Source organism: Trichoderma camerunense (assembly GCF_050948025.1).
Source record: "Trichoderma camerunense strain CBS 138272 chromosome Unknown V8C40scaffold_13, whole genome shotgun sequence".
Classification (NCBI taxonomy): domain Eukaryota; kingdom Fungi; phylum Ascomycota; class Sordariomycetes; order Hypocreales; family Hypocreaceae; genus Trichoderma; species Trichoderma camerunense.
The window spans coordinates 329659-355773 of NW_028145357.1; the positions used below are offsets into that span (position 1 = coordinate 329659).

At 48.0% G+C, this 26115-nt stretch overlaps 12 protein-coding genes across 12 annotated transcripts; 7 read left to right on the forward strand and 5 right to left on the reverse strand.

Annotated features, from left to right (window-relative positions):
• Positions 1 to 717: 717 nt before the first annotated feature.
• Positions 718 to 1400, forward strand: V8C40DRAFT_250146 (uncharacterized protein). The gene is made up of 2 exons (XM_083216899.1): positions 718 to 780; positions 842 to 1400. Exon 2 carries the CDS (start codon positions 849 to 851, stop codon positions 1332 to 1334), a length of 486 nt encoding a protein of 161 aa, XP_083071143.1. The 5' UTR covers positions 718 to 780; positions 842 to 848; the 3' UTR covers positions 1335 to 1400.
• Positions 1401 to 1992: 592 nt separating this feature from the next.
• On the forward strand, positions 1993 to 2915 carry V8C40DRAFT_280659 (uncharacterized protein; the record flags this gene model as incomplete). The annotated part of the gene is made up of 2 exons (XM_083221432.1): positions 1993 to 2195; positions 2283 to 2915. The coding sequence occupies 2 exons, from the start codon at positions 1993 to 1995 to the stop codon at positions 2644 to 2646; spliced, it is 567 nt and encodes a 188-aa protein (XP_083071144.1). The 3' UTR covers positions 2647 to 2915.
• A 430-nt stretch (positions 2916 to 3345) lies between these two features.
• On the forward strand, positions 3346 to 4262 carry V8C40DRAFT_250148 (ester cyclase). Its single transcript, XM_083216900.1, has one exon. The coding sequence runs from the start codon at positions 3630 to 3632 to the stop codon at positions 4032 to 4034; it is 405 nt and encodes a 134-aa protein (XP_083071145.1). The 5' UTR covers positions 3346 to 3629; the 3' UTR covers positions 4035 to 4262.
• V8C40DRAFT_250149 (Metallo-dependent phosphatase-like protein) lies at positions 4092 to 6240 on the reverse strand. The gene is made up of 2 exons (XM_083216901.1): positions 5854 to 6240; positions 4092 to 5792 (listed from the first exon to the last, which is right to left on the reverse strand). The coding sequence occupies exons 1-2, from the start codon at positions 5966 to 5968 to the stop codon at positions 4249 to 4251; spliced, it is 1659 nt and encodes a 552-aa protein (XP_083071146.1). The 5' UTR covers positions 5969 to 6240; the 3' UTR covers positions 4092 to 4248.
• A 1012-nt stretch (positions 6241 to 7252) lies between these two features.
• Positions 7253 to 8578, forward strand: V8C40DRAFT_275915 (uncharacterized protein; the record flags this gene model as incomplete). The annotated part of the gene is made up of 1 exon (XM_083220775.1): positions 7253 to 8578. One exon carries the CDS (start codon positions 7253 to 7255, stop codon positions 8576 to 8578), a length of 1326 nt encoding a protein of 441 aa, XP_083071147.1.
• Positions 8579 to 9115: 537 nt separating this feature from the next.
• Positions 9116 to 9821, forward strand: V8C40DRAFT_280665 (uncharacterized protein; the record flags this gene model as incomplete). Its single annotated transcript, XM_083221433.1, has 1 exon — positions 9116 to 9821. One exon carries the CDS (start codon positions 9116 to 9118, stop codon positions 9716 to 9718), a length of 603 nt encoding a protein of 200 aa, XP_083071148.1. The 3' UTR covers positions 9719 to 9821.
• Positions 9822 to 9982: 161 nt separating this feature from the next.
• Positions 9983 to 12065, reverse strand: V8C40DRAFT_250152 (major facilitator superfamily domain-containing protein). The gene is given in 7 exon segments (XM_083216902.1): positions 9983 to 10177; positions 10240 to 11091; positions 11142 to 11468; positions 11525 to 11562; positions 11610 to 11656; positions 11707 to 11898; positions 11914 to 12065. The coding sequence occupies 7 exon segments, from the start codon at positions 11922 to 11924 to the stop codon at positions 10142 to 10144; spliced, it is 1503 nt and encodes a 500-aa protein (XP_083071149.1). The 5' UTR covers positions 11925 to 12065; the 3' UTR covers positions 9983 to 10141.
• Positions 12066 to 14185: 2120 nt separating this feature from the next.
• V8C40DRAFT_52541 (acyltransferase-domain-containing protein) lies at positions 14186 to 16032 on the reverse strand. The gene is made up of 4 exons (XM_083223079.1): positions 15726 to 16032; positions 15411 to 15654; positions 14823 to 15271; positions 14186 to 14746 (listed from the first exon to the last, which is right to left on the reverse strand). The coding sequence occupies exons 1-4, from the start codon at positions 15914 to 15916 to the stop codon at positions 14374 to 14376; spliced, it is 1257 nt and encodes a 418-aa protein (XP_083071150.1). The 5' UTR covers positions 15917 to 16032; the 3' UTR covers positions 14186 to 14373.
• Positions 16033 to 17300: 1268 nt separating this feature from the next.
• Positions 17301 to 18674, reverse strand: V8C40DRAFT_280671 (uncharacterized protein). Its single transcript, XM_083221434.1, has one exon. The coding sequence runs from the start codon at positions 18592 to 18594 to the stop codon at positions 17410 to 17412; it is 1185 nt and encodes a 394-aa protein (XP_083071151.1). The 5' UTR covers positions 18595 to 18674; the 3' UTR covers positions 17301 to 17409.
• Positions 18675 to 19175: 501 nt separating this feature from the next.
• Positions 19176 to 19748, forward strand: V8C40DRAFT_267705 (CheY-like superfamily; the record flags this gene model as incomplete). Its single annotated transcript, XM_083219877.1, has 1 exon — positions 19176 to 19748. One exon carries the CDS (start codon positions 19176 to 19178, stop codon positions 19746 to 19748), a length of 573 nt encoding a protein of 190 aa, XP_083071152.1.
• Positions 19749 to 20448: 700 nt separating this feature from the next.
• Positions 20449 to 22894, forward strand: V8C40DRAFT_250160 (uncharacterized protein). The gene is made up of 4 exons (XM_083216903.1): positions 20449 to 22029; positions 22085 to 22373; positions 22431 to 22484; positions 22549 to 22894. Exons 1-4 carry the CDS (start codon positions 20643 to 20645, stop codon positions 22826 to 22828), a joined length of 2010 nt encoding a protein of 669 aa, XP_083071153.1. The 5' UTR covers positions 20449 to 20642; the 3' UTR covers positions 22829 to 22894.
• On the reverse strand, positions 22874 to 25907 carry V8C40DRAFT_52600 (HET domain-containing protein). The gene is made up of 3 exons (XM_083223080.1): positions 24865 to 25907; positions 24646 to 24815; positions 22874 to 24596 (listed from the first exon to the last, which is right to left on the reverse strand). The coding sequence occupies exons 1-3, from the start codon at positions 25766 to 25768 to the stop codon at positions 22920 to 22922; spliced, it is 2751 nt and encodes a 916-aa protein (XP_083071154.1). The 5' UTR covers positions 25769 to 25907; the 3' UTR covers positions 22874 to 22919.
• Between the last annotated feature and the right edge of the window lie 208 nt (positions 25908 to 26115).

Here is a 26115-nt window from a genome sequence, read left to right on the forward strand (position 1 = left end):
CTTATTAAAGTTCAACATCTTCCATTTTTTACCCTATCGATTAACTCATGGTTTGCATTTCAAGTGATACTTGGGCAGAAAAAGTTGGTCCTTTAGTAGTCCAACAACGGCACGAGTCAAGCCTATGTCCCTCAAGAAGATGCCAACCATGACTGTTGGTGCTGGCATCTCGGATGCTGCTCCTAGTGGACAATCTCCTTGTCTGGATACCAGATCAAGATGTCGAGATGCACGAATACGAACTAAATCTCTGGCCACTAACGCAGGTATGAATGGCCAGGCAAAAGCATTGCACATGACGCGTTTATATGCAAGATTCATCTTCCATGCATTTTGAGCCTAGCGCCCTTAGTATTTCTGTTTGTTCAACTTTGCCTTTCGCTTTCCCTTCCCTGATTACACTTTTACCCCTTATATAATAGTACTAGGGCATCAAGCGGAGGTCAGACAAAGCGAGACCGCAAAATGAATAAGTGCATATATCCAGCAGCAATATACATGTAAACACCTAATCAGATCATCAAGTTGTGCTTTTGTAAGAGGGCGCCTATTCAGCTAGCGCTGGAAATTTACTATGTAACTATAGTAGCAGTTACTATAAGCATATAAACCTAGTAGTAGTTACTAGAGAAATATAGATATAGTAGCAGATACTTGAAGAACTGGTGTATAATTTCTCGTTTGGGTGTTTGAAATCTTCGAGTGCCCTCGCTGTCGCATAACCAATCATTTGGCAACGAGTCCCTGTGTTGCCCGGACTGGCGGTTGCAATCACATCACGTAAGTGTCTGTGAAATATATTTGATCATTCTATCGCTAATTTTTTTTTCTTTGTTTCCAGCTGCTCGATGCATGCATGTGGGTATCAATGGTGTCGTCTCTGTGGAAAAGGGGATTACGATTTCGATGCCGCTCTACACTATAGTCGTGGTGGCTGCCGGGGTCGCTGGAACCTGAACCAAGAGGATGAGTTGAGGGATATCCCCATCGATGCCCGTCTGGCTCCTGTTACGCCAGACAATCTCGCTGTGGTGGTCGCTGATAATGTCGCAGTAACTCCTGAACAAACGCCAAACAATCTCGCTGTGGTGGTCGCTGACCGCAATCTCGCTGTGCCGCGTCTTTTCCCACTTGATGTCGACCGCGATTCTGAGCGTGATAGGGTGATTGATGAGTGCCCTCACTATTGGCAGAAGCGAACAGGAGTGGACAGGCGCCGGTGGATCTGTGAATTGTGCCGAAGCCATTTGCCACGACTCTGGGCTTGTACTACTCGCTGCGAGACGCGGTTGTGCATGCGTTGCCGGGATCAAAATCAGTGGGCGAATCGGTGAATATGGTTCATCTACTTTCGGTGTTGCGTGTTCTCAGGTAGATGCAAAGAGTCATTAGTCTAAATGTCACAAAACTCGTTCATAACCTACCTGAAGCTCCTGTTGTAGCTTGTCCATCTGGGCTTGGGGACCTGGCAGCAACTTACCGTGGCCGCCTGACATATACTTCAACTCTTTTACTTCCTCGTAAAACGTTTTAATGTATGAAACCTCACTTTCTGAGCGAGCCTCATTACTCAAGAATGGATTGCCCATCGAATTCAAAGTCAATTGTTGGGATAGCAATATCGCGCTGACAAGTTTTGACACGACCAAACCACTGCCTAGAATCTTAAAGGTCGCATTTTTTCACATCTGCCCAGCAGAATCTGTCATTTTTACCATACTCATCGCATACCGGAATCTCACACCCTTATCAGGTGTAATAAGATGGGAAACATGGGGAAGAATATATTCATGGTCGGATACTTGTGCACGGACCACTGAACAAACGGGCGAAACAGTTCTGAACAAACGAGCGAAACACCTTCACCTGCACCTTTCTCCCCTCGACTCTCCCCTCGAATCTTCTCTCCACTCTTCTCTCTACTTTTCTCTCTGCTCTTCTCTCTGCTCTTCCCTTCTCTTACTCTGCATTGTCCTTGAAAAATCAACCAAGATGGACAATAACATCGATCAAGAAACGCTACGGATGATGGTATCCTTGGAGCTTCAGGATGCCGATTCACTAATGAAGGGAAAGCACCGCGAGGGCGATCCTCCTCCCGATGCCGAAATCGCAGCCTGGCTCTACGAGCAGGAACTGTTGTCACTAGAGACATTTTATACGGATCGTGACTTGAACAGCGGGTTTGCATCATCGTAGGATAATGATCACCAGCCTCAGGCCACTGCTGGACCTGCACCCAAAGAAGAAGCACTGGCCGATCCGTTAACTGCGGCTACCAGCGCCAGTCACACTGAAGACTCTCAGTTCGACACCCAGACAGGTAAAGCAGACGAACCCAACCAATGCGATAAAGCCAGTCAAGAGGATGAGCACATGGTGTTGATCAATTCAGTTGCAGCCGCTGATTTTGCCCTCACAGAAACCGAAAAAGCCCGCCAAGATGAAGAGCCTAACCAAGCTGAACAATCCAAGAAAGGACGCTGTTACGTCTGCAAGGAAGAAACCTCCTTCACTGAGACTTTGAAGTACCCTGGAGGTCATATTTACTGTCACGGATGTAATGAAGAACGGTTTCAATTAGCTGTTCTTGATGGGCTTTTCCCTCCCCTGGATGCTGTGGCAAGGCAACCCCCCTCGGCGTGATACAGCACGGAGAACAGGACTTGCTGCTATCTACCCAACTGTTCGGCATTCCCTCCCCGTCACTCATTCACGGCGGAGCTGGAGGTGGAATGAAAACAGATTGCTGGATCGCGCGAATCGTGTGGCAGGTCGTGCGAAGACCGTGGAAGGCCGTGCGGTGGTAGAGTTTGAAGCGGAAATCAAGCGGGCGCTCTTTGACCGACCACGGTGCACACATGGAAGATTGCGAGATTTATTGATGGGAGATTAGAGTGTGCTAAATATGAAAAGTAACTGCATCGATTCATCTACAGGTGCCGTAACTGTCGAGTTCTCTTATGTCGCGGAGGTCGGAATAATCTTTTGGAGATACAGACTAGTAGGCGATGCCATTTACAAGATAAAGGGCTGCCGAGTTGGAACATTCCTGAGTACGTCATGCTGGGAATTATTGGAACTTTGAGGTGCCATTTATGAGCAATAGAGAGAATACAAGGAGTTTGTTTCTGCAAGCAAACCATACATGACCATTCTCGAGTCTCGAGCTCTTTCGTGACAAACCGTGCGATTGGCTTGGCTTGCGCTGCATGTCACTAGGGCATCCAGTAAGCAGCTCAATGTAACAAGGAGCCAAAGCCTATTCCGACTTCAATTGTTCGTAAGGCTTACAGAGCCATTAGAAAGCGCTGCTAGAGCCTGGGCGGCATTACGCATCCTTCAATTTATTCCTACTTGAGGCAGTGCGGCCCGCCAAGAAGGCATCCTGTCACAATTACGAAATCAACATAAGCATTGTGATCAGTCAGCGCAGATATTACCGTTGCAGGTGCATATTGCTCTTCAATTATCTACATGTATATATATATTCAACTGTTCTATCTGCAGTCTAGTTTCCGTTCTCTCTGCAGTTAGTTGACAACTCTTTTACAAGTCTTTTCGACAATATATCACACATCCACAAACTCAAACGCGCAAATTGATTGGCTTGTCAACTCATCGCCACCATGACAGCCAACACCAAGGTCGAAGAGTACCGAGCGCTTTACGATTCATACCTCCAACACTGCAACTCACACAACTTTTCGGGGATGGAAAATTTCTATACTTCGCCTTTAAACGTTAATGACGAGCCCTGGGACCCAAAGAAAGTCACGGCGCAGTTCGAGCCGCTGGTGACTGCGTTTCCTGACTGGCACTGGGAGTTGAGGCATCTTACGATTGAAGGGGACTATCTTGCGTGCCATTTTAAAGTTACGGGGACGCATAAGGGGAGTTTTCAGGGAATCGAAGCTACTGGACGACAGATTACAACGTCGCAGTTTACGTTGTATCATGTGGTGGAGGGGAATAAGTTTGGGGATGTTTGGGATCTTGTTGATATAGAGTCTGTTGTGAAGCAGATTTCGTGAGAGTGGGATGAGATGAAAGGATAAGGACATGTTTACGAAATTATTTTTCGAAAGGTGTGGATATGGATGTGAGATTGAAAACGATGTGAGAGGTTCGCCACAACTTCGGTGCATCTTCACAAAGACTCAACGCTCGATCCGCCTTGTTACATGGGTCTCTTATCCATGGTGTCTGTAACAAAATCTATTATAACCCAAGTAATCTACTACACGTTTAAGCTGAAAAAACCTTCTGTACCTTGTCTGTGCATTTCCCAACCTTTCCCACCCTCTTCTCCAGCGCATTCGTCAACGGCGTCTTCGCTTTAATGTAATCCACCAGCACCTCATCCAACGTATCCAACACCACGAAATCACTTCTCTTGGGCAAGATATTGTCTCCACCACCCGCAACAAAATCCACCGTGGCAATGACGTATTCCTTCTCCGGGTCGATTCTTTGTCCCGATATCCTTGCATCCATGAGCATGAACCCAGGAGGATTCGACGGATTATACTTGACGTTGAGGTTGTGAGAGATTTGGAACCAGGATGAGAGCTTTTGGTTGTTGAATTGGTTGACTCGGGATACGCAGCCCTCAAGGATCTGGAGGAGATCTTCGCCCGAGTAGGTCAGCTTGGTGACGGCGTTGCCGAAGGGGAACGACGTGATGACCTGGCCTCGTGTGATGTTGCCGGCATCGATGGTTGCCCGAACACCGCCTGCGTTGATGAGTGCGAAGCTCGGCCTCTGGTCTTCCGGAGCGTCTGTGGTAAGATTGTAAAGGTACTCGAACGCGGCATCGGCCATGACCTGGCCGAGTAGACAATCGCCGCTCTGGCAGGCAGTCTGGTCGAGAGTGTTCTCTGTTGTGCCGATAATTTCGTTGGCAAAGTCCTCGAATGGGCCTCTCCACGCGGTGACCTTAGCCTGAAGATCTGGCTCCAACTTGGTTGTGTTGTCCATATGGATCGGAGCGCCTTGATATGCAAGAGCTTTTCCGTCATCGTCAAAGGTGACTGAGATTGACCCTAGATTTTCTCCCCATCTCCATGAAGTCACGATAAAGACCTCGTTGCCTGCCAGATCGTCTACAATCGTCGGATACTTGCCCTGCGCACCTTCCATGTCTCCCAGCAGTGTATGGCTGTGACCGCCGATGATAAGAGACAGGCCTTCAGTCTGAGCCGCAAGCTGCTGGTCAATGTCATAGCCAATGTGCGTCAAGGCTACGATGCGCTTGATGTCGGTTGTGTTGCGAATTTCCCAGATGGCCTTTTGAACCTCTTCCACTGGGTCAAGAAAGGTAGTCAACTCGCCAACATGCGAAATCGTTGGCGTCGTCGGCGTCGTTGCCCCGATCACAGCCAGCCCGTGCTCTTCAAAGATGTGATAATTCTTAATCGTCGACTTGAGATCGGCATACTCGCTCTTCACATTGCAAGAAACAACGGGAAACGTCAGATTCTTCAGAAACAAGCCCAACTTCTCATCCCCGCCGTCCCACTCATGGTTCCCCAGCGCCATGGCGTCGAACTTGAGGTCGTTCATCGTCTCGGCAATCTTCTCTCCGCCGTAGAATGAGTAGAACAGCGTGCCCTGGAACTCGTCGCCGGCGTTCAGCCACAGATGGTCTGGGTGCTGGGCGCGCAGCTCGGTGACTTTTGTCTTGATGCGAGCGTAGCCGCCGAAGCATCCTTTGGAAGGGTCGGTGCAGTCTGTGCCGGCCTTGACGTACTGATCAAGATGAGCATGAACGTCGTTGACGTGGAAGAAGGCTATTTAATAGTGAGTCAGCGTAATGGATCTAGATGAGTGAGTGGTGAAGCGAAGCCTTACACATGTTGTAGTGCCCTTCATCGTCAATGCCTCGCTTGAGCAGCCGCCTGCTATAGAGCACATCGTCTGCCACTGCACAGCCCGCAAGAGCCGACAGCACGACTGAGGCCTTCATGGTGGTTTTCCTGCCTCTTGAGATGCCCCCACCAGCTGGATTCTTTGTATAGCAACGGCCGAGTGAAGCCTTGCCGGAGAATCGCGATCAATCAGTACCCAAAAAGACTCGATGTTAAAGCTTATCAGACAGTATCGATAAAGGCGCAGGACGACAGACGCTCGCTTTCTTATATGCGCTCAACACTCGCCCGCCACGTTCTTTTGTTCACCGAGACTTGTGGGTTCGAACAATATTTTCTTATCTGCCTCCCTTGAAAGAACTTTTTGAAGGCCAAGACTTGCTTTGACGAATGGGGCTTGTGTTGCCAAGGTCCACGTGGGTATGTCACGTCACGGTGCGGGGGGCACTGTGTCAGCTTTCAGTTGGAGATGGAGTTTTAGGTCTAGATTTGAGCATCGGCATTAGCATCAGCATCTTATCTCGTTCTTGCATGCATCTTCATCTATACTATAACGGTCGTTTCAGCTCGGCACCATCCGTCGGCGCTTATCCATGAAATTACAGGGAAGATAGGTCAACTCATGGCGCAAGACACCGATTGTGATGAGACGATAACATCAATGACTATCACCTGGATGAACCTACTCAGCACACAAATTCTTGAAGATCTAGTTAACGAGTCGAATTTTCTGCAATTCTTTATCGAGAATAGAGATTCATTGTTTAGTATAGGTTTAAACAGCTCCCCTTCCATCTTCTTGCGTTTCGCTCGACAAGCCTTCTTCCATCGAATCACTCGTTGTGACCATGAGCACTGACATTGGGATCCCTTTTCTCCTAATGCAAGTATCGGCGCAACTCGCTCCATGAATCTCGGGTCGGAATAGGATGCGAAAGAAATTCTCTTTAATTTACAGCTCCTCAAATTTGCACGTGCCACTCTCACTACAAGGCATCTTTAGATTTGAGATATCGGATACTAGATAGCAAATTTGGGACGCTGAAACGCCATTACATGTTTAGAGATTGGCGGTTCCTGTCAAAAAGCGTGAAATTTGTAATGAAGCTGCCGCCATGAATTTGACACCTGTACGCCAATTAAAGTACCTACTGATGAGCGTGTGAATTGTTTGCCAGCTGCGCGGTGTATGAGAAGTTTTCTTTTGCCAGCTGTTTTTCACTCATTATAAAAGCGAGGACCCTTTTCTGCCGCCTTTTTCGTTTTCTTCTCTCATCACTCACCTCGACTCAACGTTGCGGCCCTTGACCAAAACCAACCCCCAACCTTTACTCAACAATCATCGCACTACACTCCACAAGGCGAACAGTCTACCAAATGTCATGGCCAGATATCGTGATAATGATCCGATAGTCGAGATTTCCGACCCTCAAATTGCATGGGACGAGACAGAGCTGGAGAGAGTACAGCTGGAGCTCAAGGCATTCCGGAAAGACTACAAAGGTGCTGACGCTATAGACGCCCGGAACCTGAGCGAGGCTGAGCGACGCAAATATTGCCGCCAACTAGTGGAGGGCGCCTTTCAACTTTTGCGTCTCAGATCTCAAGATTATCCGGAATGTTTCGAGGCATGCGTCTACAGGTGCCTAGGCTCGCATGCTCTAGAAGCACACCTTTGGAGCCGATGGAGTGGATATAAAGAGGTCATGATAAAATTAAGAGACGTGGCATACTTTTCCGAGCTTCATGGCAAATACCACATTCTGCCAGCCACAACTGTCGTGGCCTCGATTGTTGTCAGGAAACTTCGCAAGGTTGACACGGGCGGCTTGGATGAGAGTGCCTGCCTCATGATGAGATACAAAGTCTTCGAGTTTGCACACGCGTCAGTCAAGCATTTTAACGAGCAAAGGAACAAGATCACACGGACCAAGCACGCCATACCAAACTGGAAGCCCAAAGCAGTGAAGGTTGAAAGCCCTGGCGGCTTCGGCGAGATGGGATTGCCCCAACCAATCCCGCAGAAGTCTTTTGGGATGGAGGATACCAAGAGTCAGGTTGGCATAGTGCTCAAATCCCAGATGCCATTACTGCCTGTGGCAACCACAACGACTAAGAAGATTACCAGGGTACAAGCAGTAGATCTGGTTGTTCCCCATATGGTCAAGATCATGAAGGAGTTGTGGTCAACGACTACAAACGACGAGTGTGCGGCATCTCTAACCAAGGAGATCGTTATTGTGTTGCCTCCAGAGATCAAGGAATGGTTAGAGGTGTGGAGCAGACAAGCAGGGAAGCAGGAAGTAGAGGTATGGGTGAGAGAGGCAACTGAAGACCTCGAGACTTACGAATGGGGAGAGACTCAAGTGCTACAGGGTCGGCCAGCCGCGGAGCCAATCTACGCCGCCATCAACGAGCTGGAAGAATTACACAACGAAAATGTCACATCTGTCGCGGCACGCCACAAGTTTCATGAAGGGACGACCATGATTCGGCAATACATTATGGGAATGGAGGAGAAATGGAAGGCGTGGGCATACAAAGAGCTCAGTAAGGAACTGCTCGAGTGTCAGGCAGCAATAGCGACTGATGTGAGTTTCATTCGCCGCTCCCTTGAAGAGAACGATGAGCGTTGCTGGAAGAAACGTCGTGCAAACATGGAAAATGCAGCAAACGATGATGGAGCGAAGACAAACTGGCTGCAATGAACAGACCTCATGGGTGGTGATGGTGAGCTAAAGGACGGGCTTATCAGTATGGAATTGCAAAATGGGGATGTCTATGGCGTTTGACTAGGGGAACAACATTTCATTGGAGCGTTGGGAGGATTATATTCTTAGGAAGTTATTCAGTTACAAGGCAAAAGAGCTCGTCAAATCCCAGTCATCAGGTTCTCTTAGAAGCTTTCTATTTTGAAGGAGCAGATATTCAGTTGTCAACTAATAAAACATTTGATCAAGCCAATGTTGGTAGTAGAGGAGTCGCAAAACTAATGTTACGATCACTACCCCTTCAATCATTATGATTGGGGCTGACGATGTTGGTGATTCACGCCTTGGGAGAAAAGGTGTGTGACAACAAACAACGTATTTGTGATGATGTAGATGAGCAGGCTATAGGTATCAGCTCTTCCTCGTACATGCGGCAGTGATTGTGATGTAAATGACATCTCTATATACCCTGACTCTCTCAGATACCTCACGAACAGGCCCAATACCCTCCTAAATATACTCAAAATAACCAAAATGCTCCCTGACCACTTTTGGCCAATTATCTTCTTTCTATGTCTCCTCATATCCATCGGCATCCTAGCATGCTTAACATATACAGTCTTTAGCATCATCTTTGAACGTAATTCTACCCGCGAGGCTTCTCCGGATGAAAGATATTACACTTTCGAAAGATCCGTCACCGGGCCATTCGAGGATGAAGCTCCTAGGCGTAAGGCTTCAATGTTTGGCATTCCTCAAAAATTCCTGCGCCGAAGTGACGATACGCCGACTATACGTACTAAAAGACAACCTCCGCCCAATCAAGTCGGTGGAAGCTCTCGTGATGACGGGAGACGGCGCTCGAAACCTTTGAAGACGCCGGCACGAAGAGTCTTGTTCAACGCGCAGCAGGGCAGCAGTGTGCGTCATAGAGGTCTTTCAGAGCATGAGAGCCTCACTCCCAGAACGCTTGCGGGACCAAGCAATCAAGCGCTGGATCATAGAGACGGCTTGTCATCAATCTCGTCGAGTTTGGTGGTTCATGCGCCAGTGAGAGAGAAGACAAAGAGGGATAAGGGGAAAGCGAATGAGAGGCAACCGGGGAGAGAGGATTTCCTGTTTAATATGTCGGTATGAGGGGGAGAGACAGTGTGATACGGTACCGGGTTAAATTTATGACCCATGCAATCTACCCATCGTGCAGCCACATTTGCCCACAGTTAGAATACGCACATTTTCTTCGATCCCACTTGTTCGAATATCCGAGCACCTTGAACGGATTTGTCCTTTACTTCAACCGGTTGTGGGGTGATTTATCCAGTGGCGAATAGTCGTCATGTCACGTAGTTTGGGGTATAGCTCATCGCCCACGACTAGTTCGACTGACTTACGTCGTTTTAATTCACCCGAGAGAATTTAATAGTATATAAGATATAATTTATATCATCATTACTATCGTTTCAAAAGAAAGAATTATTATACGTAGCATCACAACTCATTTGTTGCCATCGTTGGTCATATACACGTAAACTTTGATCCACCCATATTCCTCCAGATTCATCAATACGTGTATCTAAAACCAGGCGTAGCATCCTCCTATTCATCGTTACAGATCAGTTATTGTCACATGTCAAAAGTGGGGTGGGTGTGTCACTTACATCGTGAGCTTCCAGCAGAAGACCTTCCTTGTCTGCCTTGATGTTCGCCCTCCAAAACCCAAGATCGAGAAGGAGAACAAGGATGATGTTCAATAAAGCACAAGCAATGGAGGCATATAGACCTGGCTTATATCCTGTGGCAGCATCTTGCTCTCTGAAAACTAAGCTGCCGGCAATGCCTCCCAGGCCGCCGAAGCCAACAAGGGTCGCACTGCAGAAGGCACGCTTCCACTGTCCACGAACGTTATTCGCCTGTAATGACATGGCAGCCGGAATATTGGCATTAGCACCGGCCGTGACGAGAAAGACGCCGAAATAACGAACGCCAGGACTCGGAGCCCAACCCATAATGGGCAGCCCAATGAGGCAGAGCACCATGTTGAAGATGACAATGGGGCCACGGACTCGCAGCTTGTCACCCACCCAGGCACCTGAGAACATGACAATACCTGCCAACACATACGGGGGAGCAACGAGACACTGGGACGCTCCGATGGAGAAATGGAGGCTTTGTCTCAAGATCAAAGGCAGAGTAAAGGCCAACGAATAGGTTATCGTGGTCGAAAGCCCAAAAATCAGAGCATATGCCCAAATTTTCCAATCAGTTCCAGCACCAAGGAACTTTCGCAGATTGAACTTTGGGACCTTTGAGTCGCCGCGATCGCGCTGGATGCGGTGGACGATCCAGTCGAGCTCACGCTGGCCAAGGAAATTCCAAGTCAGACGCTTTGAGTCGGGGAAGTCGACGAGGAGCCAGTAGCCGGCGATACCCAGGGCGCAGGTGAGGGTGCCTTCGATGATGAAGATCCAGCGCCAGCCAGTGAGGCCTTCTCGGCCGTTGAGTTGCATAAGCTGTGGACATTGTGAGCTTTTTGCACATATTCATAACAAAAATGACTTACACCGTAGGCGAGAATGCCGGCAAAGGCTGAGGCAACGCAGCCGAGGAGATAAAACATGGAATATCGCTTTCCAACCTCGTACCTGGTGTACCAAGTAGAAAGAAGGTAGACACAAGAAGGGAAAAACCCAGCCTCGAGGACGCCTAAGACTGTTCTCATGGCTGCTAATTGCGGGAAGTTTTTGACGAAGCCCATGCCGATCATGACGGCGCCCCAGAGCAGTGTGATGAAGGCGAGGTGTAGACGAGGCCCGATTTTGCGGATGAGGATGGTAGAAGGAGGCTGGAAAACGATGTATGTGGTGAAAAAGACGAGATTGGCAATATTCTAGAGCGTTTGTGAGTGTTTTGTTTTAAGACGTGTGGTGTTGAGAGAGGACTTACATAGCGGTTGTTGATAAGCTTCAGCTCAACACCCATACCTAAGGGAATCAGCTTGTGGTTTTTTACGTCGAAAGGCTGAAAATACCTGCAATATTCGCGGCGGATAAATTTGTGCGATCCATGAGCGAGACACTTGAACGCGTTAAAATGAAGTCTTATGGTCGATTGGGGTCAGATCTTACCAATACATGGCTCCAACAGTGACGACCAAGCGTCTGTCGACCTTCCACAGAATCTTGCGCTGCTCTTCAGGTGTGAAGCCAAAGTCCTCTTCGCTGTCTTGAAGCGTCATGGGCTTGGCATTGCTCTCCGAGTCGCGGATCGGATCGACGCCGACGTCCTCGAGGTCGCGCTTCTCGAGGTCGCGCTTCTCGAGGTCGCGCTTCTCGGACTCAGCCATTGCGTCTGTGTATTCTCAATTACGAGTATGAAGTGAAAGCAGCGCGATCTTGCTAGATGAGAAAACTAATGAGAAAAATAAAGAGGTAGATGGTTGAAAGGTGCTTGTGTTCCCGCGCCTGAGAGACATGGAGAGACACGCGAAAAAGGGATCGGCAGGGAGAATCATGTACACGCATATCGGTCTATATATACACAAAAGCAGATGCGTCGCCAAGATCTTTCCCCCCAGCAACTTGGCGGTCTCTTCCGCATCTCGCGACCAAGGAATGAATTCCCACGCGGACAAACCATCCACATCAAAGCTCAATCCATACTATTACTAGTTCCCCCAATACCAAGACAATTATACAGCCTATCCTATCCCATCCATGTCTATCTATGTGGCGAGCAAACTAACGTCCTCAATTCCCCTCACCCACTCCAGTACATAGAAACAACAGCACACAGCCAGAGAACATCGAATCCCTCCTCGCAAGCCATCCCTCATCCCGGCCTCTCGCCAAGAAAAATAAAAAAGAGCCGGGCCCTTTCTTCCCCCAGACTTTCCCAAGTGGGGTCCCCGCCCTTTTTTTAAGCTCCCAACTGTGAGGGTCCAGATTCTGGGCCCTACTTAATAGTAGCCTATTTTATGCTTATACCAGGGTGTTGGACCAGGCTTCCGGGGAGGGGATATACTCGTACATCCATGTTTGCCGCTGGGGGAAGCCGGGCAACGCACGCTTGGACATTATGCGGACCGAGCGATGTCTTGGCTGAGATATGCAATGTTGGTTGGATAGCAGATAGGTATGGATAATGGTGTTTGTTGCTTCGTACAGCGGGGGATACAGGGGACGATGAACCCCACGTCTTTTGCAGTGTGAGACACCAACTCTCGGGAATAGATCCAACATCTCACATCCGAATAGATTTCACCGTAAGATGATCCCCCAAGAAACACATTAAGCAGTCCCTCATGAATCACGCTCCATCATCATAGCGTTATACCGTCAAGCAAACGACAAAAATCTCGTGTGTCACAACCACCACCCCGGCCATCATCCCCATATTTGGAAGTTGGCCCATCCGCGGGGAAGAAGCAGGCTAGACAAGACTCTAAAGGCCCTAGCTGCGTAGCTTAAATGGCTAGCCCCGTGTATATCACAACAGCAAAAGTGGCGATGCTTTCTCCATTCTAGGGCCTTGGGGGTTTGTGCTGTCCTAAGTCGGATTTGGCGATTCATGCGTAACGCTTCATGCTGGGGTGCATGAAAATGGGGGGATTCTCTGTGTGTATGTAGTACCAGGAAGCGAAGGAGTCGGTTGATGGATCATCCAGATTGAGATGCCGTGTTGTACTGGAGGCTTGCATTTGGCATCTGTGCTGCAACACCAGATCCTCCAACCATCCTCTTAATCACCATCATCCTATGAGAAACCTCAAGAGTCAGTACACACCCACAATCTCATAACCCTTCATTCCACGCGTAAACAAATTCCCGACACTCTATCCACATCTCCCCAGGTTCCCAAAAAACGCCACATTCCCCTCCCCTCCCATGCTTCTCCTCATTCTTCTCTTTTCGACCAATTATACGCGTTTCTGGCCTCGAAGATGCCGAGGCTCGCCATCTTTTACCCCCGGTCCATCTACCCGCCCTTTCCCTAGAGCTAAGCTAATTTCAACAACGACATTGCTCCTGGTTTTCAGCTCCAAGCAGGATGTACTCCAGACTTTTGCATGCGAGATGAGTAGCCAACGCCGACATCAGTAAGAGACATACGAGAAAATCCCCGATTCGCTGCTCACCTGCTGGTACTCCTTCTTCGCAAGGTTCACATCTTTCCGGCAAGTCCGGCTTGCGACTATTTATTCTTGGCATCCAGTCATCAGTCTCTCTTACACCAATTCCATCTACGATTTGGTCGAGCTGGCGTTTCGAGGCTTGGTGACGCGGCGCCTCATCGCTCAACTTGCTCGGTCCATCTCCTCTCTCCCCTCATCCTGGCTTCAACCTCCTCGGGCATCAACAGATTGAGCAGCAAACTGTCCAATGAAGAACGCTTCATTATCTACTATTGCCACTTGTAAAGTGGTACTAAATCCAATAGAATCCAATCAACCCAAGCCAAACAAGCCAAGCCCAGTCAAACCCGATTCCTTCCGTTCACCATGATACGCGATGCCTCGGCAAATCATGGTTTACCCAAGGCAAAGACCCTCCTCAAAACTCCGCACCATCAGAAGACGCCCAAAAGTCTGCAGTTAATCTTCTGTCTTGATTATCCTGACCCATTGGTTATCCAAGAAAGAAAAAACTAAATCCGTGCCAGAAAGCATACCATACTAACGCTAATTAAAACCACAAACATCGCCAAAACGCTCCTAGGAAAGGGTTTAAAGGTGAGGTGCCAACGGAAAAGATCATTCTCCATTCGACAATGTCAAACCGATAACACCTTTCACTCTACACAAAGAAGCCGAACCTTCTGCCGACCGCACCTCCAAATCGCTGCAAATTGTGCCAGACGAGACCAGCAATGCCAACAATGGAGAAAACCTGAAGAATCTCCAATGGTGTCTTCGTTTGGACCTTGGTCTCGATAAAGTCGATCTTGGATCCGGCCATGGTAGGGAATCGTCCTGTGGTCAGGTACTGTTCCATCAATGCGTCCTTCTTGTACCACTCTGCACGCAGCCAGGCATCGAATTCGTCTGCGTCATCGAGTGGAATATCTGAAAGCTTGAATTTTCGCCAGTAGAAGTTGACGGACTTGGGTGGCCGACCCTGAAGGTAAGTGCTAGAGAGCGTAAAGATGTTCTCGCCATATTTGCCTCGCCTAGGTATCACTGGTTAGTCGTCTTTGGCATGTCATAGTTTTCTTCGATTGGATTTCGGAATCCCGGGATACTCACCCAACACCTTCATACGCCACTGTGCAGTCGTAGACATATTCTACCGTTCCTCTGAGTTCGTTGAGACAAAAGAAGCTGCCAGTGCTACGAGGGAGCAGCACGTGTTCAGGGTCTTTCCACCCTTTCTTTTCTGCCCAACTGGCAGACTTTCGTCGACCGTTTCCAGAAATGTTGGTGCCTTCAGGGAACAACAGCAGCCACATGGGTATGCGATACTCCTTCCCACTAGGATCAGTCCTGGTCTGCTTCAGCTTCTTCAATCGATAGGCAAGCCGGGGCTGATCTGTTGCCATTTTTCGAGACATGAAGATGAAGCTGTAAAACGTCATGCCCCAGCCGATGATGGGAATATACTGCAGGGACTGCTTCAGAATGATGTAAATGTGGCCGTGCGCCGAAGCTCGATTAACGTAGCCAACCCACCAGAGGTACAACCAGTCGGTATAAATCTGTTAAAACTCGTCAGCCCAATATTGAAAGCAGTGTCTAGGAAAAATAAGTCGAAACTAAGTGTCCTCGTATGAATGAGATTGCATATGAGAGGCTAATCGACTGGCGTCGACGCCGCCGCACTCCAGAGCTCCTTACCTGGTGGTTCGCTATCATCACCAAACGCTCGGGAAAGTTGAACTGCACTCCGCCGCCTTCCGTGGGACGGATCTCTCCCGCGACTGATTCATCGCCGCTGATTCGGATCGTTACCGGGCCCCAAATCTGTGTCATCCAAGTTACGACTATGGCGAACCACCGCTTGGTCAAAGCCATGTAATCATAGTATATCTCGCGGTTCACGAAATACAGCCAACACCCAAGAACTTGCGAAGCGACAATACTGCATTCTCGTAAGCATTGGTTCTGTCCAAACTCATGACATGATCACTAGCGAGTGAACCGCAAACGTACGTCACACAGCAGATTAAAAAGTACACAGCGAGAGCCAGACCTCGGAGTATCTGCACTCCTCGGCCATGAGCCCGCTTGCCCGACGGATGAACATCGTGGCTCGCAGCGCCTTTTCCAGGCGTCTGGGTAAGTCCCATGGTAGCTGCGGGAGCAGGAATGTTGATGTCGGACCCCTCGGTATCAACCGCCATAAGCGTAATATTTAGGAATATGTATATGCGTCGTTCTAAGGTGTAAATATAGGTCAAGGCGCGCAAAAAGGCTCAACCCAGCAGTCTGGCATGAGCCCCAAGGCAGATAAAGGACAAATCCAGAAGAGAGGCGGTGATGTGGCTTCCTGGTGGTGAAGCTCGCCTTGCAGCAGCTATTGGGCCAGGTCAGGCAGGCAGCTCAGCCCGCCAGGCAACGCCTTTCCTGATAGGATATGCTCACGGATGTGGACTGCCGACAGCCTCGATCAAGCCGGGCTAGAGCAAACGGCCAGTCAGGGCAGCTGGTCAGATGCAGGACGCAACAGCAGGCCAACGGAGAGCGGTTCCAGCGCCCTCGAGACACACGACACCCGTTGCTTGTTCGCTTTTCCGCTTTGAGTCGAGTCGAGGTCAGACGGTGTAAGGTGAAGGTTTGGCCCAGCTCGAGAGCAGCACATGATGACGCAGGTGTTGCGGCTGCTTATTCGCTCCCTTGCTTCTGCCTAGCTGGAGCTGTCTGTCATAGTGTTAGCGCTATTGGATTGGTCCAACCACGGCGGATTCGTTCAGCCCTGGGGCTAGGCCAAAGCCCAAGCTGCTGGGAGGCTTAGCGGGAGCTTCGGGTTTTTCCAGAGCCCGTGAGTCGCTGGCAGTGGATGGTAAAGCTGGTGCGACCGCAGAAATAAAAGTGGTCGTCGTGGCAGTAAAGTGGCTACAGGAAATGATTGATGTCTGGCATGGATCGGATAGGATTGGATCTGATTGGTGTTGGTTTGGTGACTGGACATGTAATTCTCGGGCGGTGACTGAAAGCGGCGGCGGATTGAGCGGACATATTGCTGAGGGTACTTGTTCCGGTACTTGGCATCTGATGTACTCATTCAGCGAGTGACCTGGTGTTTTCTCTACTGAAAAAGGTCATCTATCTCAACTACATTTACTCTTGTGACGATTTACCCATTAGCGAGAAGCCTTGCTCTCCTACTTCATGCAACCGTGAAAGCCATTACTGAGAAGTGACTTGATCACATGCCACTGCGCGGGTCATCCAGTTCCTCCGTCCCAATATCGCAAAGCTCGTATCAGCGGTAGCTCGTCAACGCAGTACCCCGCCTGCTGCATTCGGTAGGCGGTGGCAGCTTGTATTCACTGAAATGGAGCCAATCAGCCCGATAAATCCGAGAGGATCACAATGAAATGAACCTGTGGAGTTATCAGAAATGTGTTTAAACTCTGAATTGATAGTATTGTACAGCTCTCTAGTAGGCTGAGCTTCATTTACCATCGATAGCAGTGGTCAACCAACATGCCGTTGATGTTAACGGCACGTGTCCATCCAATGGAAGCTTTGAAGTGGCACGTTCTTTAATCACGTATAGCATCATAAGATTTAAGACGATATGATGATGGCGACGACAACGGATAATCGAGAGTAGCGGTAGCTGAAGAAGAACGCGGCTGTATAGGGCATGACTAATATCTAGAGCTATGAATTAAGATAGGTTGCTCTGTTTAAGAGAAACCACCAGCTGAGCAATTCCTACTAGAACACTAAGCAGCCCAAACAACGCCGTAAGAAAAAGACCAATCATGGCCACCGTAAGTGCATTTCTCTCCGAAGTGTGTCTCTCGAACCATGACACGACCTTATTCGATGGCGGCGGGTGATCCACAACTGCCTGAAGATTCCTCAACCTCTTCGTCCAGTATACAAACTTAAAGTCAGCGGGGAGCGAGCGGACCAAGCTGTCATACACAACGAGATTGGGGTCAAAGGCGGAGTCAGACGAATTACACGCATCAGGATCGTTATTCGGCCGGGTAAGTTTTTTTGCGAACTTGGCCGACCTTTTGTCTGTTGCCAGCGGGATGAGTATATAGTAGATCGAGTAGAGAGTCTCTACCAAGAGCTGTGGAGGAAGTGTCCCGCTACACATCAAATAGTTAGCAACTAGCTTCATATTCCTTACGGGGATGTCGGACTTGGCAAAACTCGTCTCTATACTCTCTTCCAAGCTTCTATGCGCCGTGTGTCGGACTTGAGCCTTGAGATATTCCACTTGATGAAAGACGGCCAAAGTCTTCATCCTAGGGTTGTACACGAGATGTTCCGCGAGGTCGTTGGTGGGGCGTAACTGGATTCCCAATCTTCTCTTCAGTTTCCACGCCCTCAAGCTACGCTTCCTTAGCGAAGAGTGCCAAAAGTCCAGTGGCTCAGTGGGGAAAGCAGTATTAAAAAACTGGATAAAAGTTTCGTTTGGTAGCCATTTAACAGGAAAGGCGTCCTCATTCTCAAATCTGTAAGCCATGGGGAATCCATCTCTCGAAGAAGAGTCGATCATGAAAGCAAGCTGAACCGTAATTTTTGCCGCCCTCTCACCGTTTGCAGGTAGGCAATCCGGAAAGGCCTCTTTCTGAAACTCTTCCAATCTTTTATTGTATTGAGATTTCAGCTTGGAAACTGCAGAAAGTACGTCGGCATTGGATGATAGGCCGGAACGACTGATGGGAATTGCAATTTCGCTATATGTACTTGGGTTAAAGTTCGTAACTTCGAGATAAAAGCGCCGAAGAGCTACATATTGAGATTCGGAAGGCTCGTCTGCCTCTTGACACAGCTCTTTAATAGTGTGGTTGATGCTTGCATCTTGAAGAAGTGCATGAGTATCGAGCTTCATACTGATTGCGATCGGAAAATGGAGAAGATGCAGTACTAGTGTATCTGGGAAGTCATTCGTCTCAATAAGATATATACATGTATGTACGAAGCTTCTTCGGTCATAAAGAACAGAGCTCAGCAAGTGATTGTATTTAACAGCATATTCTATTGATCTGAGACTCAATTAGAGCGAGGCTTTTTCACCGACTCAGATCCAGGTTATGCCCACCGCTGAATGTATGTATGTGTATGCACCAAGTCTTAGCATAGCCGATGCAGGATTTGTGACCCTTGCAAGGCGACTGCATGTCGGGTGCATTTTCCATCCCTATTCGTCCAACAACATGAGGCTCAATCGCTCCGTCGTCATTCAGCCACTAGCATCAGTACTGAGCCAATAGAGCGATACAACATTGCAGTCTTCTTCAAAGCCGACCATCCTACAGTAGGGCAGGCAAAGCCGCGATGAGGGGCAAGGTTTTTCTTGTCTTTGCCCTGCCTTGCGCGGATGCTCAGCCTTTCAGTCCTTCTCAACATAGTCTCAACATCCTGATAATACATTGTTTGCAAGCCTGTTACATACTTCTATGGTTAGGTCCAATGTCGCTCAGCGAAGGTTCTTTCAGATCATCAGGTTCCAAAACAGCTCGAAAGTCTCCTGAAGAGTCTCTTGTGCTGCGAGACAAGCCACTTATGCCGCAAATCAGCGTTTTGCTTGTTGATAACAAACCTAATAATTTAAAAGTGCTCTCGGCCTATATGATAAGGCACAACGTTGGGTTTAGTGCAGCTGAAAACGGTAGAAAAGCGGTAGAGTTCTTCCTTACAGATCCTGGCAAATATGCATGCATCTTAATGAGCACATCTATGCCAGTTATGGATGGCTTTGAGGCTACGAGGCAAATTCGAGCCTATGAAGCCCATATGGGATTGGCTCCAGTTCTTATTATTGCGCTCTCAGTAATGGCAACAAAAGATGCTCAGCAAGAAGCATTAGAGAGTGGGATGAATACGTTCCTCACACATCCGGTGAATCCAGGGGCTTTGGGCATTTTGCTTGAGTCTCGTGGAGTTCTTAACGGCAGTGGTAATCGTCTCTTCCCTAAGCGACTTCTCCCTTCTTCGACCAATAGCTCCACCATGAACTCATTTTCCAGTACCCTGCTGAATTGAGAGGAAACAATGAATGGATGGGTTGGTGATCGAATAATAGAACTACCTTATTTCTTCTTTGTCGTTGAGAAATGTCGATACCCAATTGTCAGGGTACTAATGTTGCCCATTTTACCTTTCTACGAAAGAGGGGGGTTTACGTGAACTTTTGGAGTGAAACCTCTCTATTGCCAATACAAAAGTTCAATTCTAAGGACTATAATATGGGCGATGCAGTCTGGCTATACAAGGAGTTCATGTATCCCATGATGCTACTGGCTACATACACTGGTTGGAATAGAATACTACATGTGTGAGGTTAAGAAAGCCCAAACATGCAAGAAGATACATCTCGAAAGCGAAAGGACTACCGTTGAGATGCAACGGCTTTAGGAAAATAAGGCGTTTCGTCGCGGGCCGCGTACTACTAACCTCATCGGTAATTGTTCACGCACAGCCGCGGAAGGATTAGATGCAAATGCATGTTGGTTGAGTGCAAACATGTAAATCTTACATCTGCAGATCCTATTGGCTTGTGTATTCACTATTGGCACGACATGCATTACTCTACTGCAACCAAGCCACCGGGACCTTGTTGCACCAATAGTTGAGATACAGATCATCTATGCTAATGCCGGTCATCAGAGAGCCTCGCGATGAGAACCGTATTTCCCCACCGCCAATTTCGATTGATCCCTGGAAATTTGCTTCACCGCCAACTGCATTTTACGTATCACATTTATATGAAGCTCCCGTAGTTGATATAATCGCGCCTTATGCATGTTGCTTAACTCTTGCTGCCACTCAACATTACCCACATTCAATACATCGGACTATTGTCTCACAAGACCAACGGGCCTATAAGACTGCGACTTCAAAGATTCTATCCTAAGGCCATGCTAGGTTGTTGTGACTATGTCTTCTCAAACTTCGGTAGGAGTGGTAGCCCTGGATTCAGCTGGAAAGAAGAGATCACACAGTGAGAGCTTCGACCGATCTTTCAAGAAGTTGAAAAGCTGGCCTGCAAGACTCAGTTTTAGTTTGCAATCTTCGGTGCAAGCTGCACAGTCTTCGTTCGCAGCCTCAACAATATCTAGTGGCATATTACGATCAAGTGCATCCCTTGATGGGGATAAGTCAGATGCACAAAAGATGGTGCCAAGCTTGGGCATGCAGGTCCATCCAAACTTGCAGCAATTGGAATACCTATACCGTCATCGCGAGAAAATTCCTCGTGTCCGGGCAAACGGCAGCCGCGTCTACGTTTTCCCCTGTGCGGATGAATGCATCAGTGTGGATCACCATGCTCGATTCTCAGTCATCAAGGATATTTTCAAACAGAATATTCAAGAATACTACCCGATGGCTCTCAAGCATCCTGCTAAGACTGAATACAGGTTAAAAATGTGCGGTACTAGTATGGAGAGTGCTAAACCCTCAATCTTGATATACCATCCTCAAGCAGATAAAAAGACAGGCCTGAAGATCCTGGAGCTTCTAAATCGCCCACAGGTGCGAGAGCAGTACAACTCTAGCAACATGGCTGTATGCTTCGAAGTTTACTGGTTTAGCGGGCCTGCGTTCAGACATTTTGGACGTCCAATGAATGGTCTAAGCATTCGAATGCAGGATTCGTACATTCCTGGAGCACTGCTATCGGATAATGTTGGCGACAGGATTAGTACCATTACTTGCGGCATCAAATTTTCAGATGTGGACGACGTTATTTTTGTTTTAACAACTGCTCATGCTTTTGAAGAAGATGATGAAAGCAGTGAGAGTGATACCGAACATGAAGGGACTGTTCTTGGTATCTCATTGACGCTCAACGGAGATGAAGATGAAGATGGGGATATCTACAGGTTTGGTGATATAGAGTATGACATGTCGGAGCTCACAGAGTATGATAGCATGTATGAGGAGGATGAAGCCCGCAAACAACCAAAGAATCCCTCACGACATGTACAAAGCCAGTCCGACGGCCTTCAGCAGACCTCCGAAGCCAAGGTTATTATTAGTCCCAATCGGGTCTGGGGTCGATCTCAAGAGCCAGAATGGGACAACGATTCCAACCTGGACTGGGCGCTGATAGAGATTGAGAAGAGCGAGAAATGGGAAGCGAATGAAATCGAACTGGCAATGCATGATATCCCTGGCTTGGGCTATCAGAAACGAGAGGTGAAGGTCGTCACGTCTCAGGGCTTGCTCGATGGCACTATTTCTAACATACCCTCATTTATTGCCAATTCCAACAATCTTTACTCTCTATGCAAAGTTTGGACCGTTTCTCTTGAAGATCCAAGTATGCATTTGCAGCCGCCTTTCTTGTATCGCTGCTAATTGCATGCGTGATACAGGTCAAATGTCTGTGGGAGACAGTGGAGCTCTTGTCATAGATTCTCTTACGGAGAAAGCATACGGATATGTCATTGGCATCAATTACTTTCAAGAGCTATACGTCATTCCATTACAGTCAGTTTTAGATCAGATATATCAGATGTTGCCTATTTCCAATGGCACCCCAGAGATATTCATGGCCCTCGACTCACGCCCCGGACTCTTACCTAAAGATGGCAAACATTCCGCTTTCGGGTTTGCTAGCCATTTAAATCAATACTGGCCAAGGACTGGAATGTATACTATTAGGTATGGAACAAATAAATTGTTCACTGGTTGTTGAACTAGCACTGACAAAGTTCTCAGCGGATCATTTTCTCAACCACGATGGCCTGAGGCAGAATCCTTTGGCACCGCGAGGTAAGAAGACTTTATCAAATATTATAGAATAACGAATCGTTAAGAGTAACATATAATTCTTCAGCAGCGCAAGCGATTACGTTGATTGCCCGACCAGTCCTATGCTGAATTCTCCCAACAAAGATACACAGAATTCTCTGCATAGCTTTACTTCACGCCTAGAAAGGACTCAATCGCCTGCCACACAATATTCAACAATAAATAGCTTTCAGATATTGGACGGCACCATGGATGGGAAAATACACAATCGAAATTCCCCTAGCCCGTCATTTGAAGATCCTCCTCCTTCTACATACCATACCGCGGACGACGGGTCTAGCTCAGTACCAGCTAGCCCGAAATAAGACGATTTAGAATTATTTTTATTATTTGATTGCATTGTATAACGTTAGAAAACTAATAATTCCGTTATTGCTATTATTTGGCAACTCTTTTCTAGCCTAGTAGAATCTCCCTCCACGTCTCTTCGTCATGAGTAAATGCCGTTTTAAATACCTTTCCAAGAGCAACTCTTCTCCAAAGACCCTCCTGGGCATGATATTCGATGAGCAAAACAAAGTATATATCCCACTCTGACTCAACCCTTTCTTTGGGAATGTAATACGTCCACTCATACATTTCCTCCGTTGTAAATGACTTGGCCTCTGAAATGGCAATGAACCGGCATTGACGCGGCAAAGGTTCTTTTACCAGCCATTCAGAGTCAACCATGATGGAACCACAGCGATCTCCTCGTCGGTCTAGGATGTAGCATTGACTGAGAGGTCCTTGGCTAGAAATGCTTTGCGCGCCAGTTGGTGGTGGACTGCCATTGGTAAGCTTTTCTTTTTTGGTATCAGTGGTAACATCAGTCTCTTTGAGTGCAATGCGCAATTTGTTTGACCAAGTGAAGAATTGCAAAATGGGCAAATCTGGAAATTCTCTATGGTCCCCAGTCCGACATTTAGATTCGGCGGCCGGGACGTGGAAAGGGTATTCCGGTAGTGTAAGCGCAAATGTAGGCTTTCCTGGATTCTTGACGTGAGCTCTAGCCGAATCTTCCAGTGGGCGGCCAAAAGGATCAATAGCTGGGGGCCGTGGCAGTATTTCCACCATAGGCCTATAGTCCCTGGCACGGCGATCTTCGTAGTAGCGGTGATGGCCGTAAGAGGGCCTCAAAAACTCTGGAGGAGGCCGTGAAGTCGGAATCCGATTGAGTAATGCTCTGTTGGTGCGACTTCTCGATTTTTGTTTCGCTGATGCCCAGATTTCCTGATGTGAAGCCTCGCTGGCTTCCCTGCTGCTCCTGCTCATACTCCTGCTTCTGCTTCTGCTCCTACTCCTACTCCTACTTCTGTTGACGATTCTGACCATGGCTCTGTTTCTGGTGCTGCTGTCCCGACTCCGGCTCCGGCTGCGACTTGGATTCCTGTCTCTGGCCCATCTGTAACCATCATTGTCGCTGTTGCTACTGTCGTTGCCACGGTATCCTCTCCATCTTTCTTCGGTACTTCGATCCTCTTTTGCCCAGGCGTTGTCCCAAATTCGCTGTGGCGTGCCATAACCATCACGAATATGCCAATCAATCCAAGTATGATCCCTGAGCCATGTACGTACGTCTGACAAGCATCCTTCAATCATTTGCCGGTTATATAGTACGCCCTCACTCTTCCAGCCACACCACGACCAGCTTGGGAATTTCATATTCTGATACTTTTCGTCTTTCGAAATGGGTTTCTCGAGTAGAGACGATTTGCCGACGGGCTGCCAAAGAAGAGCGAAGTCAAAGTGCGAGGTCGGCAGTCCGAACGTGAAAGGTGATCTTAGTGTTCCTTCTATGAGCTTGCACATTCCGTTGAACGCTGCGAGGATGTCAAATGGCTCATAAAGTTCCCTCTTGGTATATAAGCTGACGCAGTTTGCATAAAACCATAGGGCTCTTTGCCTCAGTTGTGCCAGTGTTTGAAGCGGCGCTCCGGTGAGGTCCAAAGACCAACCCTGGCCGGTTTTGTCGACAAAGATGTCTTCTGACATTCCAGTACTTCTGCACTGGAAATAGACTTGTCCCTTGGTGAATATGAGGCATCTTCTAGAGAGGAGACGCTCTTGGAATGTCCAAGCACGCCGGTTCCACTATTCCGTGTAAGTGACTGACAGTTTTGGGTGATCTGAGAGTGCTTACCACAGAGTCTTCTATGTTGGATTCTGGTGACTGATGCAAGACGAGATGAACGTCAGGGGCGACTTGTTCGATATTCTGCTCTACCGAATGGTTCTTGTCAATAGCCCGTAAGCCTACTTCAGCACTGGCGCCATCGGCGGCGCAAATAGTCAGTGTAGAGTTGCCATAAACTGCGAAATGTTAGAATATGTCCTTGAAGATGGGATGATGAAGTCATACTTAGGTGCATTGTGCGAGAATTCAAGTTCCAAGAATGACTGCTATCTTGAATTATGCAGAGAGAGTCAATCCAGATGTAGCGGATACCCAAGTTCTCAATCAACTCAATACTCTGTTTGAGCGCCACAGGTAGTGCGTCGATGGTTGCGGCCAAACCTCCAGACTTTAGTCGGTCTTGTATGTTGCTGAGAGTCGTTCTATGATCTCGAATGTTACCCCATACATAGCTCACTGTCGCGTACGGTTGAAACGAGAGGTAGTCTTTGTTGTTTGTGTATGGTAACGGAACTAAGTTCTGGTTCTGAATGTCGATAACTCCGAAATATGACTGCTTGAGCGTCTCGGCAAAGGGATCCTCGATACCAAGCTTTCCAGTGCAGCGCTCGTCATGGTTGTTCTCGCATAGTCTAAGAAATTCTCTAATCAAATTTCTCTTATTGACAACTGGTCCAATACGCCGACCTAAGAACTGTGTTTCCTCATTTAGTAGTAGAGGGTAGTCCAAGTTAGACTCGTCATAGGAAGCAGGTGCAGCAAGAACGAGATATGCTTCATAAGCTTTGAGACGCTCTTGGCTCCAACGAATCCTTAATCGCCGTGTTCGTTTTCTGCTTGAGGGATCGAGAGAATCGCGACCGTCTAGTTCCCACACTAGGCGACAAGTTGTGTTTCTAGCTTTGACCTCTGAACGAACTTCTGGAGGAATAGCGGCGGCGATGATTTTGCAAAGCGAACACTCGGCTGCTCTCGCTTCGATTGTTTTTAAGGTGGCAAAGAAGGGACTTCCATTACTTGGTCGCAAAGACTGTGACGACGAGGGGCTGCAACTGTTGCCGCTGCCAATCTTGAACATGTCAACGCCAAGTTCAAGCCTTTGACACTGGTCGCATAATTGGTAACTCATGGTGAAGTAAAGTGATGCAAGATTTGAGATTAGGATGAGCAATGAATGAAACAGGTAGGGGAATTATTTCACGATGTGTAAGTGACTGGAGTAGTTGAGATTAAATACATACCTACTAGGTATGTATGTATACCTTAGTACGGATGTGTCTACAGATACTTCCGAGGCAACACAGCTTTGTGTGACTACAAATTGCCTTCTACATGTAGATAGAACATAATGAATAGCCCATGTATAATCGTCCATGGTCAAGATTGAGTGGACAATCAGCCTGGCATTCAGCCCAGCGCAACTGAGAATGCTGCAGGATTCCATCTCAGCCTCACTCTATTAGCACTAATGTATCG